This window comes from Plectropomus leopardus, chromosome 14 (assembly GCF_026936395.1).
Source record: "Plectropomus leopardus strain MGB_pleo_1.0 chromosome 14, ASM2693639v1, whole genome shotgun sequence".
Taxonomy (NCBI): Eukaryota; Metazoa; Chordata; class Actinopteri; order Perciformes; family Serranidae; genus Plectropomus; species Plectropomus leopardus.
In genome coordinates, this window is record NC_142189.1 from 27,658,938 (window position 1) to 27,678,098 (window position 19,161).

Genomic DNA, 19,161 nt, shown 5'->3' on the forward strand with positions numbered 1-19,161 from the left:
TATCAGTGTAACATGATAATTTTTTAAGTAAAAGTTCTGTGTACTTCCTCCAACACTGCTCCCATAATACTTTGCCTCGCAGTGAGCCCTCTGCTTCCGGGTGGCTACCTGAAGGAGGATGGTGCTCTTGAACACTGAAACCACGACCAGAAAACAAAGTCATTCTGTTGTTAAGAAAAACATACTCCCCCTGAAGCTTGCCAAAGACAAGCCACGAGATGCAGCAGTGAAATTTAATGTTCTGGAGACAGAAAACAAATGCACGCGGGGAAAGCACCTGCGATTGAAGCTGCCCTCATCAAGTAGAGTGATAATGTCCAAACACACTTATACACACTTATAACTTTATATTTGTGTAACAAATACACAACTGTCAATTACATGATAACCTGCACGAGAGACAAAAACAATCAGTTATAGTAACCATATGCTTATAGTGACCAATTTGACCCGCACAGACACTAGAGATTTCTACTGTATATAATTATACATTATTATTATCATATAATATATATATATTGACTGGTTAACTTCACAAAATGCATGTTTTCACATTGCAAAATTTGATGGCAGCCATTAAAAAGCTATTACAGTTATGAAATGTGTTAAATGTTTAAATATGGAGATCACGAGTAAATCTGTGTTTAACAGAGTTACAAAGACTTTATTACCTTAAAACGATCAGTCAATGTAAGTACATGATTAAAAATGACTGATGGACATAAAGAAATTGCTCATCACAAGTGAGAAACACCAATATTTCTTCAGTTGTTGTTTTAATTTACATTTTAATTTAGTTAATTAATTAATACTAATTTAGCTTTTAGTTTCAGATGTGGGCAAACAATAAGTCACACCACCAATTTGGTTAAATCTGCTGTATTTACTTGTGTGTCACAAACACAGTCAGTCATGTGTTATCACGCTGCAGACTCTCATGTTATCTCTCACATGCTGTGCTCGTTACTTTGTCCAAATGAGACTGAAAAACAAACACCGTCAGGTACAAGACGTCAAACTCTTCATCATACAGGGATTTGACAGTACATTTACAATGTACAAGTCATGATTTACTTGGGATCCGTTTGTGCCACTTTATATTTTACTACATTTTAGTGGAAGATATGATACATTTTACTCTATTGCATTTATTTGACAGCTACAGATAGCTGGCTTGTCAAAAATAACAATTTGCATACAAAACTCATTACTTTATACATCCCAATACATTATTACTATTTAAATTACTCAGCAGAATGTAAAGTAGTTACAATTATGTCCAGAGCGACAAACAATGTTGCTCAGGTATAAATGTAGCAGTAATGATAATGACTTTTTATTATGTATGATAAAGTGAGAATGACAAAGGGAATATTGACAGAATATTGCATACTTTTTCTTTCGAGTACATTTAAAAATAATATTTAAGTACTTTAATGTAAATGTAGGACTTTAACTTGAAATAGAATATTCTTTTGCAATTTTTACATAAATAAATACGCTCAATACGTCTAAAACAAACTGTAACTAGAAAACGGAGAACTTTAACATCTTTAATTGCTACAGAACTATTTTAATGTCACTTTTTACAATGTGGACAAAGACCACTGCATGCACACTGGACATATGACTGTCCCATGCAGCGGTGCAGAGACACATGCTCACACGCAAGCAGTGTCTAAGTAAACCACTGTGCATCTGCTGGAGAGGAACATCCTGCCCCACACAGACGAGCAGGCTCGTCTGTCACATCCAAAAACCATGTCTGAACCACAGGAAATACGTATGCAGACACACAGATACAGACACAGACACAGACACAAGCACGAATTTAGACACAGGTAATAAAACAATGAGAGTAGCACTCTGATATTCTAAATGTGACTCTGCAAAGCGAAATCCTCGGCTACACGGAGAAAATACACATTTTACATTTTAGCAGTATGATCAAATTTTGAAAATAAAATTGCAACGTTGCAGCATTCCACCTGTGTTAGCTCAAAAGATCCTGATGATGCACTGAGGTCAACGGGATCACTTGGGTTTGTGGCAAGACCATGGTCTGCTCTATTCTGGTCTGGCTGGGACTGAGCTCTATATGTGTGTGTGTGTGTGTGTGTGTGTGTGTGTTGAGCTTTGGGGCATTTGGGGTAACTGAGGTCTCGGGTTTACGGGTGCTTTTATGTGAGGCTGCAGCACTTCATCCTCCAGCTGCTCTGTTGCCATGATGTGGTGCCTCTGTGTACCTCAGAGCGGAGTGTAAATTTACCACTCTGGTGAAGACAAGCGGTTCACAAAACACACAGGCACAATGTGATAAGCACTGGGAACCAAAACATGATCAACCCAGAAGGCGCTTTAGTTTGTTTTATCACTTGTCTTCCGGCTTCGATTTTCAGAGTAATAGCAACAAAATAGGACGCATGTTTAGCAGCTGATATGTGACACATGTTGCATCTTATCACTGACACTTGAAAGCAGCGTTGTTCCATCTAAAAACAAGATAAAGAGAAAGAGTAAACCCTAAAAAAAGACTACAAGAGTTCCACAAAACAATCTGACTGCTCTAAAAAAAGACATAAATCACCTCTGTCTGAGATAAGAAAAACTATGTTGTGTGTGTGTTGCTGTTTTTATGTGTAAAGAATTGCCACCACCTAAAACTAAATCTATTAAGTTTTCTTGGAATAAACAGAAAAAAATGGAACTAGCTACACAGAAATATTTAGTTGGTTGAACTAATTATTGGGAGTAAACCTTTCTTGAAAATATTTGGTTGCATTAACTTTTTTTTTTTTCTGTGAAACTGTGTTCTTTAGTAGACTTTTACTATGAGTTATTATTTTAGAGCAGAAAGTAAAAGTATAAATTATTGAATAGAGCAGACAGGATACAAGTTATTATTTTCATTTGTTATTTTTGAGTTGACCAGTTTGTATGCCCCACTGTCATCTACATTAATACACATCTAAAGAAATATTCATAAAATATTCAAGTATTTTTTTCAACCACCATTACATTACAGGCAAATATACATTCTTATAAAAAAAAAAAGCACAGATTACTTTCCTTCACATAATCTAAACATTTAAATCTTTGTGATATGATGTGGCGGATGTATTTATTTTGGGCCATGTTTCAAAAGGTACACAGTGAGTAAGTATTTGACAGCCATAAATTGTCAAAAAAACCCACATAGCTCATTGCCAGGTTGTGAGGGTTTTGAATCAACCTGCTGTAAAGGAAGCTGGATGCTCGGTCTTTGTGTTGGCACAGTTTCTGAATAACAGGAAGAGCTCGGGTGAAGGGGGTAGGATGGAGGGTTTTCTGCATGTAAACATGGTAAATGTGTCCTAAAGAGCTGCAGCAGGTGCCAAAGGTGCAACATTGCGCTGAAGGAATACGGCTTTATCCCTCGCCCAGCAGCCATCAGGATTTTGTGCTCTTAAAGATACAATAAAGTTTTACAAAATTAACTTTTTTGTCATATTTGCTGAAACTGTCATTATATCCACAAAGCAGTACATGAGTCAGATAATCCGTGAAAAAAAAAAAAAAAAATCATATTCAGCTGCCTCCTCATATTGCTTCCAATGGCCTTCCTGCACGGCAACGGAACAACCAGAGTTGAGGAGTCTAACGCAGCTGTCAGTCATGTCAATAATTGTTTATTAACTGATCAAATTACCAAGGTAGATATTGCTAATCAAATACTGATCAAGACACATTAACAATTTCTAAACATATTTTAGTGTACAATTTAGCTGTAAAATTAGATAATTGCTGTGGACAGTGGGCTGTGGGTGGTGGTTTCGAACAGTGGGCAGTGCTAAGTGCGTCGCTCAACTATTTTTCACTCAACTATTTTTCTAGTTTTTCTAAGCGGCCTGGTCACAAACTTTCTCATTTTACAGCTAAACACTGCACTCCAATATGTTTTTGAAAACATTTAGGGCAAGAAATAGACAATGCCATTACAGAATCTTGATTCATATTTGAGTATATGATTCATATTCACTGTGTCGCGGTCGATTTTAATGAATGCCATTAAAGGCAACAGGAAGAGAAGGAGGGAGAGGGACGTGGTATTTTTCATGGAATATGTCTCATGTAATACTATGTGGATGACAGCTTCAGCAAATATGACAAAACTTATTTTCATAGATTTTCATAGCTTTAATCATAATCTTCAGTCTTATCTGTGCTCAGCTCATCTCTGATCATTTGCTCCCAACAGTGATCTCTGCTGTGTCAGCTTTCTCTATAAATATCCACATTGCATTAACAAAGCTCTCCTACTGTTACGGACCATCATAGACTTGCAGTTGCCTCAGTCCCGCCACAGGTTACTGTACACATGCAAAACGCTCCTCAGGAACTCTGGGATACGGCCTTCTTAGTGTGTGGCGAGTGGCAACACGGCGCTCCCACTCCCTTCCTCTCCGTGTGGTTACCACAGTCAAGTCTCCATGTCTGCTGGAGCCAATAAATAAATAATGGGCCGGGTGATCACTTCCAACCGTGATACTGCGTGCTGAAACCACTGCATCTGGGAGTGCCTCGCTTACAATGCAAACAACAACACGGACACACATGTAGACGCACACACGGATCAATGCTGGGACGACAACAGGGAACTAGTTTCTCATAAAGCTGCAACTTTCTAAAAAGTAAGATCCCTTTAAAATAAGGGATCTTACTTTTTAGAAAGTTGCAGCTTTAGCTTCAGCTGATGTTTTAACACCAGTTCATTTAAAACGTGACAAGTTAGGATTTTTTACATGTTTTATATTTTTTGTTTCTTACACTGTCTCGTACCTATTTCCTCTTTGGAGGAGTTGATGGTTCTAAAAAGAGAATTATATGTAAAGTCAATGGGTACTCTTTCACTCTGTTTAAAAATTAAATCTGCAGTGTTATAAATCACAAAAACAGACTGCAGGTATGGTGTACTGAAAGTGGACACGAACATAACTCAATGGAATGAGCAGAGTAATATAATTAGAAGTATATGGCCAGTATGAGGTGTGAGTGAGCATGTAGGACATTGGACCTGTGCATGCAGCCCTAAAACGGGCTCCCATGGCCTATCCTAGAAGCAGGCAGGACCATGGTGTTTGATGCAATGACGGCCACTTCATTATAAAAGCCTCCTCAAGTCCCACGCTGCATTCCACGTTTATAGGGAACATATGGGGAAGCCTGCAATTTTTAGACCACAAAATAAGCCCCTTTGCAGCTGGACGCACGACCGCACTGGGTCCTTTTTGCCTCGCGAGCCACACCCGAGAGGCGTAGGACCACTGACAGTGATTAAACCACCACAGTTTTCTCAGCAAAACAGGAGTTATATTAAGCTTAAATACAGGGGCTTGATAAACAAGGCCTGGGCAGGGGAAAAAAAAGAATTGAGTGAAAGACGGCCACAATGATCTTCAGACTATTTTCCCCTCACGGTCATGGGCAGTGCAAAGCCATGAGATACATTTCAAAACATGAAGCAGATGTTTACCTAGACAAAGAAGAAAAAACACTGAGGACGGAGAAAAAAGGCCTTGACTCCAACGCTTTCTTCAAATGTCAACTTTGGACTGCACTACAATGGAGCCAATTCCCGTTCTTGCACAATACTGTGGGACGGTCCCGTGTTTGTTTTACTTTTCTCTATTCCTCGCTGAAAATCCAGATGCAATGTCTCTCACCACAAATGGACAAAAATAAGGAAATTGACAATAATCTGAAACAATCTCCCCTTGTGAAAACAGCTAGCAGAAATATATACTACACACTTAAATTCAATCTAAAAAACAAAACAACATGAATTATTACCAGCAACATGCTGCACTTGCACAAATACATGCAAGTAAAATGATTATAAACTGAAACAACCACAAGCCCCTGTGCTCTGACAGCAGAGCTCACGAGCATCCTGCTTTCTAAACAAACACAGATGAGACGGAGCAGAGCCCAACAAACTGCAGCAGACCTGAGGAAAAGCACAAAAACAAAGTTGCTTTAGTCACTCAACTACCTAATTTTTTTCTTAAATGTGTTTTATAAAAGTACCTTAAATTAATTATAATTAATTTTTATATATTTTTTTTTAATTATAATTTTTTTAAATAATTTTTATAATTAATTATAAAATATTAGGCTTTAAAAGCCATAAAATAGTCTTAAAATTGAATTTTTAAGCCTGAATGCAGTAGCTCGGCTTCTCACTGGTTTAACAGACGACATCACATCACCTGAGTCCTTGCCTCTTTCCACTGACTCCCTGTTTGTTTTAGAACTGATATTATGATTTTACTGATCACTTTTAAGGCTGGATTTGGCCCTGAGCTACATAACAGAAATGTTGACTCCATATAAGGCAATTTACAGCCTTAGATCCTCAGGTGGGGCCCCTCTGGCCGGAGTAAATGTTAAGGTGACTGTGCCTGAGGAGATAAGGTTGGCAGAATCAGTGACTTCTTTTAAATTCCTTTTTAAACTAATTTTTATAGACCCTTTAATGTGATGCCATTGTTTTATTTATTTTGTGTTTTATTCATTTTAAATCCTTTTATTTGTGGTTTTATTTTTTTATTGCCTTTTTAAAAATTTATTATTTAATTATGATTTGATTTTGACATTTTTCATCCTGCATCTTGCAATTTTTGTAGTCTTGTTTTAACAAGAGGTTGTAATTATCTTAATTCTACCCTGGTTTTAGTGTCCCGTTTCTGATTTTGCTTTGCTTGTCAGAGCACTCTGTAAACTCTGCAAATAAAGTTCTTATTATTATTAATAATAATTACCACAAACATTTTATCTGATTTAATTTATTCATCTTTTGATTTCTTTTGTCGAAATGAATCAAACTCTTCTGTGTGAAAGTCCACATTTCTCATGTTACAAATCTTTAAAACTGCAGAGCCTAATACTTTTTAGTTGCACTTATGTTTTGGCAAAACTAAGATGAACCTAACTCAATCCACCAATCTTAACCCTGCTAAAAACATCCCTCTACATGGGATCTCATACCTCCCTTAATACCTCTCTGCAATGCTTGAATAAGAAAAAAAATAATTTGTCCCAACTTTTGTCTTAGATTTAGTTTAAAGTCATCATGAAAAGGTCATAAGAAGCCTTGAATGTAAGTTTAAGCTCAGCCTTGGTGTCCGCGGCCTCACAGAGAGCAGTGTTTCCCTGCGGGCCTGTGTGACAGCAGTAGGCTACCTCTTGTTCAGCAGAGAGTCACACACAGCTGTAATCTGTCCCTGGGCTGGCAGGCCGGGGCCGAGGCCATGTTAGGAGGCAGCAGAGGTGTTAGAAGAGGAAGCCTCGCTGTGTGTGAGGTTAAGTCAGAGGCCTGTAGTGGCCGCGTGGACGGACTGATAAAAGCCCTGGGGCCGCGGCTGTGGCCTCAGCGTTCGGCCACACTTGCCGACACGCCGTGTCATTTAGCCCGCGCTGCCGCCTAACTCAACGGCAACTGCTCATTTACAGGGCAGTGCGGGCTACCAGGAAGAGCGGCAAGCTCTCTCTCTCACACACACACACTCTCAGAACATGGTACTGTATATACACATACAAACACATGCTGTGGTCCATGCAGCAGTTTTGTCCACCAATTAGTAGAGGACATCGTGGGCTGACGTCCTTACACAAAGCAGTTTGAAGCAGCAACAGAACAGAAATGTGCACACGCACAAACACACACACACACACACACACGGTCAGACACACTCAGACACACAGGTTTCCAGGGAAAGCAACCGGGTCACATGAGTGACCAGACGGTGGTTTGGGTCTGTTGTCCCGTGGCCAGACATGGTCAATGTGTCACTGCGCGACAGGAGAAAGGAGAGAGGAAGTGTGGATACCACAGGTCTGCAAATGCCAGTGATTTGTGTGCTCACACACACACAAACAGGCAGAAACACACATGTACTGCAAGATTGTCAGGTTAGCAGCACCACAGCAGACAGTTAGTCTTTCTCTCTGACTGCACGTATATCATGCTGCTCTTCAGTTCATTTCTTTATGAATCTGAAGCCATATGAATCATTTCCTGTTTTTCTCACTGCAGAAGTAACTTTCAAATAAATAGCTTACAAAATACAGAAAAAGAAAATGCAGTAACTTTAGGAAATCCCATCTCAGGCTGACACTGTACCAGTAGAAAATTAACCTAGAAAATTAAAAAGTGTGAAAACCACAATCAGGTTAATTCGCTTTGCACTTTCGCAGGGAAGGCAAAGACTACGCTAGGCCACAAATACTGACTTTTTTCTTTTTTTGGGGGGGGGGCATGGGGAAAAATCCCAAATACAGTACGTTTTTAAAGCAAAATCAAATGAATTGGAAGTAAAATAAATGTAAATAAGCCTAGAGAGATATTGAGACACAATGGAGGAAAATCGGAGGAATGGATGATAAAACCTGAAAGATATTGCAAAAGCAGGATCGAGCAACTGGCAGAGCTGCTTCTAATGAGGCTAAGATTATGATACTATCAAGTGGTAAGGGAGGGTGGAGGTTTTGCAGAGCCAAAAACCACCGGTTGTTACAAACACAGATGTGCTGTGAGTCACACAAACATAAAACTAGCACAGGACATACATATACAGTGAAGAACAAAACGCTCACTTAGACTGACACTTTCCTGCCTCCCAGCAGCGGCTGAAGCCACAGCTATCTCTCATTTTCTCTTTCTCTTCATCTGCTTCGCTCCTGTCCTTCGCTCTCTTTTGGGTGAGTGTTTGTTTTAATACATTTTAATGTCTCTGCGACTCTTTTGCAGTGGTTTCAGCACTCTCTGCAAACCTCAGTGAGCCACAGTGGCGCGGGCCGCTGCCTGGTTTGAACTCAAAAGAAAATAGAATGTTTCCAAAACTTGAGCGGCCAATCAAAAGTGAGAGCAAAGACGAGTGAGAGAAGGAGAAGCATGGAAAGTTTGAAAAAAAAATGATGCAGAAGAAACCAGAGAAAAAGCAAAGACGATAGGAGTGGGAGGGGAGGGAGGGGAAGGAGAGGGTGGGAGGGAGAGGCCCGGTGACCTCACGTGACATGTGACGTGGGCTCCACCACTCACGGAGGGGAGTGTGTGTCTCTGAGTGGAGGATGGCGAGGAGGATGCAGATAGACTGTGGCTTTTAGCCTTTTACTAGCATTGACGCTCCAGTCAGGCCACCACCATCGTGGAAGAGAAAGAGACAGGCAGACCACGCTATCAAGCTAGCTGGCTAACCTCAGACCCTCAGCCCGCTGCGTGACAGAGGACCACAAGCCCAGCCCTCGCCACCGGCCCGCTTCCACCAACAACAACAACTGGCCTCCGTTACCTGGGCCCCCTCTCATCTCCAGCCCTGGTGAGTCGACACCTGGAGACACCAATGCTGTCTAAACTCTCTCAGCTTCTTTCTCCCTCTTCTCTGTCTCAAACGTCTCCTAGTTCTGCTGCTAACACATGCTGCTGCTCTCTCTGCAGGCTTGTGGCTTTGGGATTCCTGCGGTAGTCACAAACCCTAGATTCTTGGTTGCAAACGGGCTCCAGGAGTTTTGTCCTCTCTGCTCTCCTTTCTTACGCTCATACTTTTTCCTCTTTGTTGTTTTTTTTTATCCTCCAAGGTCGGTGGAGATCGACTGCAGTGCCGGCTCCTAACCGTTCTGGCTTCCCTGTCATGGCATCAAACAGCATCTTTGACTCCTTCTCCAACTACAGCAGCAGTCTACTCAGAGGTGAGTGCTGATCCTCCCCTCTCCACCCCCCTCTCCTCCCTCCCAAAACCATCCCACCCTCTGCCTTTAGTTTTGAATGTACAGCTTTGACAACTTGTTCCTTTCAAACGTGAGAGCTTCTTGCAGTGTGAATGCATTCATCTCTCTGTCCACACACTCTGAGTGAGGATCTGATTTGCACGCCATCTAGTTGACTGATATGGCCCTTAAATGCCTTTGCCTCTGCGCTCCTGTGTTTTCTGTAGGCTTGATGGAGTAGCGCCATAATGGGATTCTCACCACAGACATTCATTATCAAGTGAAACTTGGCGCTCTCTCAGTGCAAATACGAGCTCACAGGCTCCATGTGACTGGGCCCTTTACTGGAACCCAGCAATACAATAAAAGAGAAAAGAGAAAAAAAAAACAAAAACATATTAGGCTCTCTCACTCTGCTTTACTTCCAGGAGGTACTTTTGGTCTGTGTGGTGAGGTGAGTGCACTATACTAGGCGACGCTGCTTCAATGAAGGAGCCATTTGTTGTCATGGCAATTCCAATCAGACGGCTTTTACTTGCAAATAGCGAAGCTCTTAAGTGTGGAGACGATGAGAGGTTGAAACTTTTACCTGACTTGAACTACTTGTTGAGTTTATTCCTGTTGATAAACAAATAAAATGTGACATGACACGCTCACTCATGATTAAACTTTTTTAGACTGGGTGCTGGACCCTCAATGAAAGTGACATTGCAAGTATCAAGATGTCCTTCTTTTGCATGTATTCTGGCAATGCAAGGATTGTTAGTATACATGCTGAACAAGGGTGTCTTACCTGAAGTGACAATTTGGGCAAAATTAAAAATTCAAATCAGAGCGCTGTTCTGATCTTCACTTCATTTTGAATAAACGCAGACATGAAGTAGTCAGTCTTGTTAATCTGATGGCGGCCAGTTGTTCCCCCTGTTCATCACATAACCACTGAGACAGCCACCGAAAGGCAGCACGAAAAAAAAATCTCCTTCCCAATTAAGGCCTCGTTGCAGTGTTAATTAGAGACAGCCACGGGAGAAGCACTACCAGCTCCTAATTGTTTGCAGAGTATATCTTAAAATCTCTGGAGCCTCTCTCTCTCTCTCTCTCTCACACACACACACACACACACACACACACAGAGTCAGACAGTTACACACAAAAACAGACACACACACACACACACATATACACACATCTGTGTCTCACATGAGAACAATCCTCTGATATCCTCGGTGGAACCGCAGTGACAGGGGATGATGTTCAAGTGTTCTTGCAGCTTCTACAGACACTCAGGCATTTATAGTTTCCTCCTGACAAGGCTCAAGTCTTTTCCCTTCTTTTCTTCTCTATAACCGCTGGATCCCTTTATCTCCTCACTGTTTACAGATCAGAGTGTCAGTGACCTCAGGTTTCATACATGCCGTCTATCAGGCTTTTGCGCCATTTTCATCTAACGAAATGTGCATTTGGGCGCCTGATTTTGATTTTGAGCCCTAGCTGAGCAGCGAGACGGGATGTGAGACAGTAGGTCAAGAGGGGAAAAAAGAGACGAGCATTTAAAGCTGTAATCATCCATTGGAAATCATTAGTGAATATGCAATATCCTTTTACAATTCCTTCTGTCAGGAGACTGAAACCGAACAGCGAGAGAACAAAGGCCAAGAGTCATTAAATACGCCCGTTCAATCTGAAAGCATTTCAAATCGGGACTACCTCATGTAAGCAAAATACCCCGGTGGTTAGTTTAACAACTTGCATTACACAGGCAAAGCAATTTGGCACGTTCTCATTTTTAGACTCGAATCAAACTGAAATTAAGAGTAACGGTTACAGAAAATCAAGGAGACTGTTAAATGTCTGGCTCCTCGAGCTGACTTTAATACCAGGCGACATGGAAATAAAGCATTCATCTGTTCAAAAGTCATCTCATTCATTTGGAAAAATGACACTAAACACACCCGTTAAAGTTTCTGAATGAATAAAAAAAAACTGTAGATCCTTGTAAATAAAATGATTCAGGTAATAACATCTTGTTTAAGTTTTGCTAACTTGTCATTTTGTGATTTAAAAAAAGACACCAGCGTCACAAATACCAGCACAACACAAACACTATCAGTGTGTGCTGTAGGTATTAGATGGGTACAGTCTTATAGTTTCAGCCTATCTCACAGTGCAGACAGAGAACACATGTAAGCATGTGATGTGCAACATCAGATGCACTTCGCGTGAGAAGCGAGAGGACGCCTCACCTCAGAAACCTCAGTCCCTCGCTAAAGCTCAGACACACACACACACACACACACACACACACACACATATAACATATGACAGATACACTCTAAAGTCACACAGAGAACTGACAGAGCAGCAGTTTCTCTCATGGCATCCAATAAGGTATTTGGTGAGAAAAATCTAATAGTTTGACAGGTAGTATAGAGAGAAAGAGAAACTGGGATGGAGAGCTTTGCGTCAACGAGGCGTTAATCTATTGCAGACTCATAGTGCTGTTGCATTTCACTGATAATAACCACAATGAGGCTATACACCTGCTCACCCTCACACAGCAGCACCACTATTTCACCAGAGAGCAGCGTTTCTGAGCAACTTTTTTAAAGACGCAGCAAGCTCCAAAAAAAGCACCGGACTTTCCGCCTGTGAAGCAGAATTGTATAAACTTTACTGAGTTTTCCGATGCTGACACATTGGCAGCGCTTGCATCAGGTGGGGTACCTGGTTTATAGCAGCTGTGATTGGGGCCTGTGTGGTGGGTCATATCCTTGGCTCGCTCTCTGTCACCGCATTTCCCCTCCGCTTGGAAGGGCCGCCGTGTTCCCTGCAGGCTGTTTTATACAGGGGTCCGTTTTTTTAGAGCGTTACGCTCTTGGGAGCCAGCTCCCTTTGTGGCAGAGAAAAAGGCCCCCGGTTTATTAGGGTGGGAATGGTTTTATATGTTTGGCTTATTGCGCTGCATGAATGGAAGTGAGGGCTTGTGTGTGAGAAACGCGCCGTGCCTCACCACAGTTGTAGCGAGGTTATTTTGGAGGATTCTGGGAGGTGGTCTGGTTTGTTCTACAACTTTCTGGGAGGGGGAAAAAAGCCCTAAGAGACACACGGATAGTGTGAGGAAAAAGACACTTTAAAATGCATCGAAATGAATCATTCACAGGGGGATAAAACTTCAACTTTAAACTAAGAACCACTGACAAATGAAAAAGGCGCTGTACAGTAGCTCAACAAAGAGAAGGGCTATAAATTTGACAGAACACACAACTTGCCTGGTGATTTTATTAATAACAAAATCATATGGTGAAGATTTTTTCGCCCTCTCTGAAATTAACATGCTTGATTGGAGCCTGTTCAAAGTCCTGCTGAGTGTGAGGCCCCTGAGTGACGCCAAAACATGAAGACTGGCTGAGCGGGCTGAAATCTGTAACCAGATATTAAGAGTTTCAATATTCTTAAGTGAAAGAAAATAATAGAAAACTCATGACAGCCACAGAGCAGCAAAACCCTGTCTCCAATTTAGCCCAGTATAATATCTATTTATAAAACTCTGAAGGCATATTGGATAGAGGGAACGCTCTGGACTTGATTAGGGCTGTAAACGTTTTTGGAGGTACTTATTTACTTTTTGGTCCGTCTCGCCGTTTTCACCGTCTGTCAACACGACTTTATGGGGGAACACTTTTAGGGGTTGCCAGTAAGATGGCTTCCAGGTAGAGTGTGTGCGGAGGGGCGTGCTGATTATGTGGTCGACTAATCCCAAACCTGCCTCCGCCCTTGTACGATTTGGCTCAAACCACCATGCTCGGCGTTGCGTTGGTCAAGGTTAAAGTCGCGCTAAGTGTAGTAGTAAATACAATTTTCTGGTGGTCGACAAGCAACCACAGGGGCCAGATTCTTTTCAGCCAATCTGATAATATGGATTTATGCCGTACAGGTTTGGGGGGGAGAAAAAAAAGTGCTCTGAAAGGTTCAGCAACTTCTTTCAACAAACACTCCAGGAGGGTAGGGGGTTGTTTCTGTAATTCTGCTGGAAAGTAAACTGTAGGTGCGTCTGCTCCGGAGCGGCGAGGAGCGAATGTGATCTGAGCCTGGTGTCGGGCCAAGCAGGCAGGAAGAATAGTCGGCGTCTCGGCCCCCTTTAACACAGTTCATCCAGAGTTAGTCTGTGTGTTAAACTCTGTGATCTGATTGTGCCTGGTAGCTGTGAGGACTCACGGGGATGTATGCTGAACACATTCACTTTGTCCTATAGTCTTACATGATAATTAAAGAGTGGCGGCTGAAAATAATTGCTATGAAGGACACAAATGTCCAAATATGATGCAAGTGATGTAAGAGGAATTCATAACGTCTAGACGAGCTTCTTTAACTGCGACTGTCTGACGTGAAAAAGAAATTGAAACAGGAACATGCTGGCAGGAGAACATGCAGACTTTGCTTGCGTAATTGGATAACGAGGTGGAAATGATCACTGTATCAAATTCTTTAGTTTGATTTTTAAAAAATATACCGGATGAGGCTCTTCTGTTTCTATGACTCACTTCTTTATGGTTCATTTGCCTCACTTACGAGCTGATAATATTTCATATAAACCCTTACGTTAAAATGATCAAACCCACATTACTGTTATGAGACTCTTCATGAGCTCATTCGTCCTGCATGGTGGACGACTAAATTAAGGAAAAGCCTTTCTCGCAATTCTCTGTTTCTTAATTTTGTTTTAAAGCTACGCCCTAAAAACCACAGGCCAGCTCCACAGCTTATTACATGGTAAGACTGGGGTTGGAGAAAAAGCACAAGTATTATTGCAAGCTAATTTATGTATTATTAACCTAAATTTATGCAGCAATTACGCCGGTGTATGGAATTTGCTTCCAATTTTCGGCAAAACTGGAAATAAGGTAAACAATCGGAGGTAAAAGCTGAAATAAAACATTTGTGTTATCACAGGTTTCAGTAACTCTGGCTACAATTAAAGAGCTGTGACCCGAATTTGACTCAGATGAAGAAGACTTATTGTTTAGACCCCTCCCTGTATCGTTAAACAGATGTTGTCAACAACATCCTTTCTGTTGCAGCAGGAAAAGCAAAAAACTTGCCTGTGACTAAGCACGACGACGATTGCTGTGCACTTTTGTTTTTAACATTACAGTTGCATTCTAAGCCACAAATTACTTTAATGGGCGGGCATGGGTCTGGTCGGCAGCACATAAAATGACTCAAACTTATGGAGATCCCACATGTTCAGAAACATATCAGCACACAGCTTTTTTCATTTTTTGTACATAAGATGGAACACAGGAGGAACAGAGGGTTTTATTTTATCATGTGTGAAAGTTTAGCAGAGATCTGAGGCAGAGAGGAACTCATTCTGTCACCATCAAAGGATTAAGAGGAATGTTTTTCACAGACAAAATATCCTTCCTCCAGACTGAATCTTCACGTCATTATGAGCAACTTTAATCATCCTCAAAACATCCTTATAGCCTATCCCTCTTCCCATAAGCAATAAAGAAAAAAATCGTAATTACGGTAGAGAAAAATGCAGATAATGATAGGATGTGAGAGGCTGCCGGCTATGAAATGTTTTCTGATTCTCTATTTTCCTCTATTTTCCCAGAATTTCTTTTTCCCCTCAACTTGTTTACATACAGTTAATTGTCGTTGCTGCAATAAAACATGTTTTTGGGTTGCTTCTTCCCTCCCCGCAAACATAACTTTAACCGCAGGGAATTGATTTTTGTGGCAACAGCGTTTCAAAAATGGGATTTTTGTTTTCTCTTGGTCTAATCTTTGGGGGGTACAAATAAATAACGGACTGAGCTGACTGCATCAGTAATGGGCCACCTAATTGTGCTTTTCGGCTCAGTACTGCAGAGAAGGGATGATAGTTTGAGCATTTAGTGTTATCATTTATGTTCCTGCTGAAAGATGAGAGAAAAAAATATTTGGACATTTTGTAAAATAAGCTTACTGGCTCTCCTCCTGAAATAGATGAACAACTGATACCACTCTCAAGTCAGTTAAGGAACACCTCACCCAGAAAATGACCATTTTGATATCAATCATATAATTTTTCCACACATGTAGGTTTATTTAAAGCAGGAAAATGTGTTTAAAAAAAAGCGATAGACTGTTTTCCCATTGCCAGTAGACAAGTATGCCTTTTCATTGTTTTTTACTGGTGGGTAGCAGCATGGAGGCCAGTGACAGTGTTACAGTGGTTACTTCTTTTTTATATTTCATCAGTCTCTCTTTAAAACAAGTTGCCTGAAAAAAACTGAACTATTTTTGAGTGCTGCTTAAATGGAGACAGACAATATTTTTTAGTGGCTCATCACACCTATGTTCTATTAAAATGTGTTCCCCCCTCAAGTAAGGTTTCCTTCCTGTTAATGTGCAGTGCCCCTCTTTGTAGTTTGGGGTTGGGCAAGGGATTTGGTTCAGATCGAAGCCCATCGGAGGTGGAGCTGATGAATATCTGTGACTGCTGCAGAGTCATTTATCCTGGGAGTGAATGCTGTTTGAATTGTTACCTTTAAATACAAAAGCCAGATGTTTGCGAGTGTTAGAGGGGTTTATTTTTTGCCTTGTGGCAAAGGCACTTTCCTCACTGCCTTGAATTTGTAAACAAAACTTTGCTTTCCTTGCATGCCTCCACATTCAGAGTAATGTAACATTGTAGCAAAAATGCATGTGTCTGGAAAATACTGAGCATACAACTAATTAAAAGAGAACAGGATTATAGTGCAAGAGTTGTGTGAGAGTTTGAAAAAAGAATGTTTCGATTTAGTTTTACTGTTGTAAAACTTTTTTGGATTCTCCATTCACCATGGAGGCATACAAGCTAAACAAAGTTTTCTTTACAAATTTAAGACAATGTGGTGAATAACTGATACAAATGGTCATTTGAAGCCTTCCTTTAAATGTGGACCAGTGCCAGTTAGCTTTGCATTAAGACTGGAAATGGGGGAAACAATTGCTTTGCTCTTTCCATAGGTAACAAAATCTGACTAAAGCTCACTAATTAACACTTTATATCTTGTTAGTTATATGTGTACAAAAACCGAAGTGTAAAAATGTCAATTTGATGTCTCATGGAGGGACTGTGTGCTGGTGGCCGAGTAACCCCATGAAGTAGAACAAAACTCTAAGAAATCATGCGCACAGCTAAGCGATAATCACACATGTAACATTTCCCAAAACCAAAAAAAAAAAAAAGGTGTAATCAATTAAAAATCCACTCTCTACTTCCTTCTCCAATGCTCACATTTCCATGTTCTAATCCCAAGTTTGCTTTTTTTGCCACCTTTCTTACTTTATAAAAGTTCATGCTGAACTCAGTGATCTATTCACCCTGTATTGGAGCAGGTTTTGCCCTGAAGTAAACTTAAGTGAGCTATTGCTTTCTCTACAGCTGCTCACTTCTGTATTGGCTCAGTAGGAAACACCATGCCAGGGATTCCCCCTCAGCTGTGCAGCAGAAGTGGCCCCTCCATCTCTTCTCCATAGTCTGTCTGCTGTGTGGCCACTCCGCCTGCTACACACACGGTTCCCGCGATTGCAGCCGTCACGAGCACAAACGCAAAGGGGACGTTACGGTATACACACACTGTTTCTGGCGGGTATAGGTTGCACACACACACACACACACACACACACAGAAGTCCATTGCCTGAGTCTTTTCCTCGTGCTGAGTCAGAGAAGAGTAGCGCATGTCAACATGATGACCGTGACGTTTCTCCCCCTCTAAATGCTGTCTGACCTCACTGTAATAGCTGGTCAGGACTAACATATGGTCTCCGGATGCCTTAGTCCAGCAGAATTACCCACATGGTGACTAAACAGCAGAGGACTTAACTGAAAAATATCAGTGGCTGCGTTCTTGATTTTATAAAAGTACCAATTTGTGTCTTGTGCTTAAAAAAATATTTAACCGACTGCTGTGGTTACACATGTACGGACAGGAGGGAGAGTTTCAAACCAGTGATCCTCTCCTGTGAGATACAACCTTGTTAAATGAACTGTCACAAAATCTAAGTGTGACCCAGAAAGTTATTTCAAACTTTTGCATGTCAAGTAACAACTAGCACAAAAAGAAGCTTGATTTTTGTTGTTAGATGTGCAGCATCCTTACACATTCTGGCATGTTTAAAAGAGCAAAATAACACTGAAATTAAGTCCTTAGTTAAGCTTGGAGTCCTTTCAGGTCTCCACGTTATAGCATGACAGCCAACACTGCCAACCTGGCAGAGAGACGTTTGTGTTAGGAGGGCCTGACGGACCTGAACACAACTTATCCCCTTTAATCAGCGTGATGACATAAGAGGCAGACAGCGAGCCAGTCATTCAGCCACTATAGAGTTTGATTAACCTAATCACCAGGCAGCCAGACTCCAGGCTACTGATTGGGTTTACAAACGCTCCTTGTCATCGTTTTGTCATTAGCTCGTCGTTAGCCGCGGCCGCCTTGACGTGGAGCAGCGACGTGCCGGGCCTAAACACAGCAATCAGGGGATTAGTGTGCAGTTACAGCAAAGCCTCAATGGACGCCTCAGGCTCTGAGTCAAAGAGGGGAAAGTCCTGCCTTACTATGTGAGCTCCACGTGGCCAGGGTGCTAACTGTACATGGGCAACGCCACTACTGATTAGCGACGGAGATGATGAGAGGAAACATTCAGTCACTTCGGACACACGGGTGGTTTCCCGGACTCCAATTAAGCCAAGTCCTTGACTCAGGCAATGATTTGAATGGAGGGACTCCATTGAAAATAAGTTTCAGTCTCCAATTAGGTTTGCTTAATCTAGAACTGGGAATCAAGCCCAAACTCTTCACAGAAACAGAGCTGCATGCAGCACAGAGACTCTCTGCAGTCGCTGCAGAAAGGACATTTGGAGATGATTCATTTTCTTCTGATTTAATCTGAAATCAATCTGATGATTGACAATAATCACTTACTGTGCAAAAGACTGGATTTATAGGTTGTGACAACAGTATGTGTCTGAGTGCTCTCCTGAGCTGCTGGGCTTGCAGGCTGAGAGCCGCCACACCCTTGTTTCCTTAGGATGAAAAAGCCTGAAGGGCCGGCCGAGTACTTTCCAAGAGTTGTCTCACGTCTGCAGAGGAAAGTGGCATGGACACTTGTCAGGAAACCAGCGCCGGGTTCCTGCTTGAATCTGGTTGGATTCTGCGGTGAGTCAGATGGTGCTGGGGAGGCTGAACCCCTCTGAAGAGGGAAATAAATGCAAATTCAATATTTGGGGGCTTTTTGAAGTCCATTTGCACTTGAATGAGTGTGACAGAACCTGGAATGACCCCCATTGAAAGAGTCCCTTAACAGCGATGAAAGGAGTTGAAAGGGACAAACACTGATGACAATAGTTGAAAAGTTGGAGATGTGTACATGGTGTGTACTT

General features: G+C 41.5%; 1 protein-coding gene across 1 annotated transcript in view; it reads left to right on the forward strand.

The window, feature by feature from the left end:
- The first annotated feature begins 9,093 nt into the window (after positions 1–9,093).
- runx3 (RUNX family transcription factor 3) overlaps positions 9,094–19,161 on the forward strand; it is a 52,842-nt gene continuing 42,774 nt past the window's right edge. The window contains exons 1-2 of the mRNA XM_042500672.2: positions 9,094–9,356; positions 9,616–9,726. Coding sequence (XP_042356606.1) covers positions 9,669–9,726 — 58 coding nt within the window. The 5' untranslated portion in view covers positions 9,094–9,356; positions 9,616–9,668. The remainder of the gene's footprint in view (positions 9,357–9,615; positions 9,727–19,161) is intronic.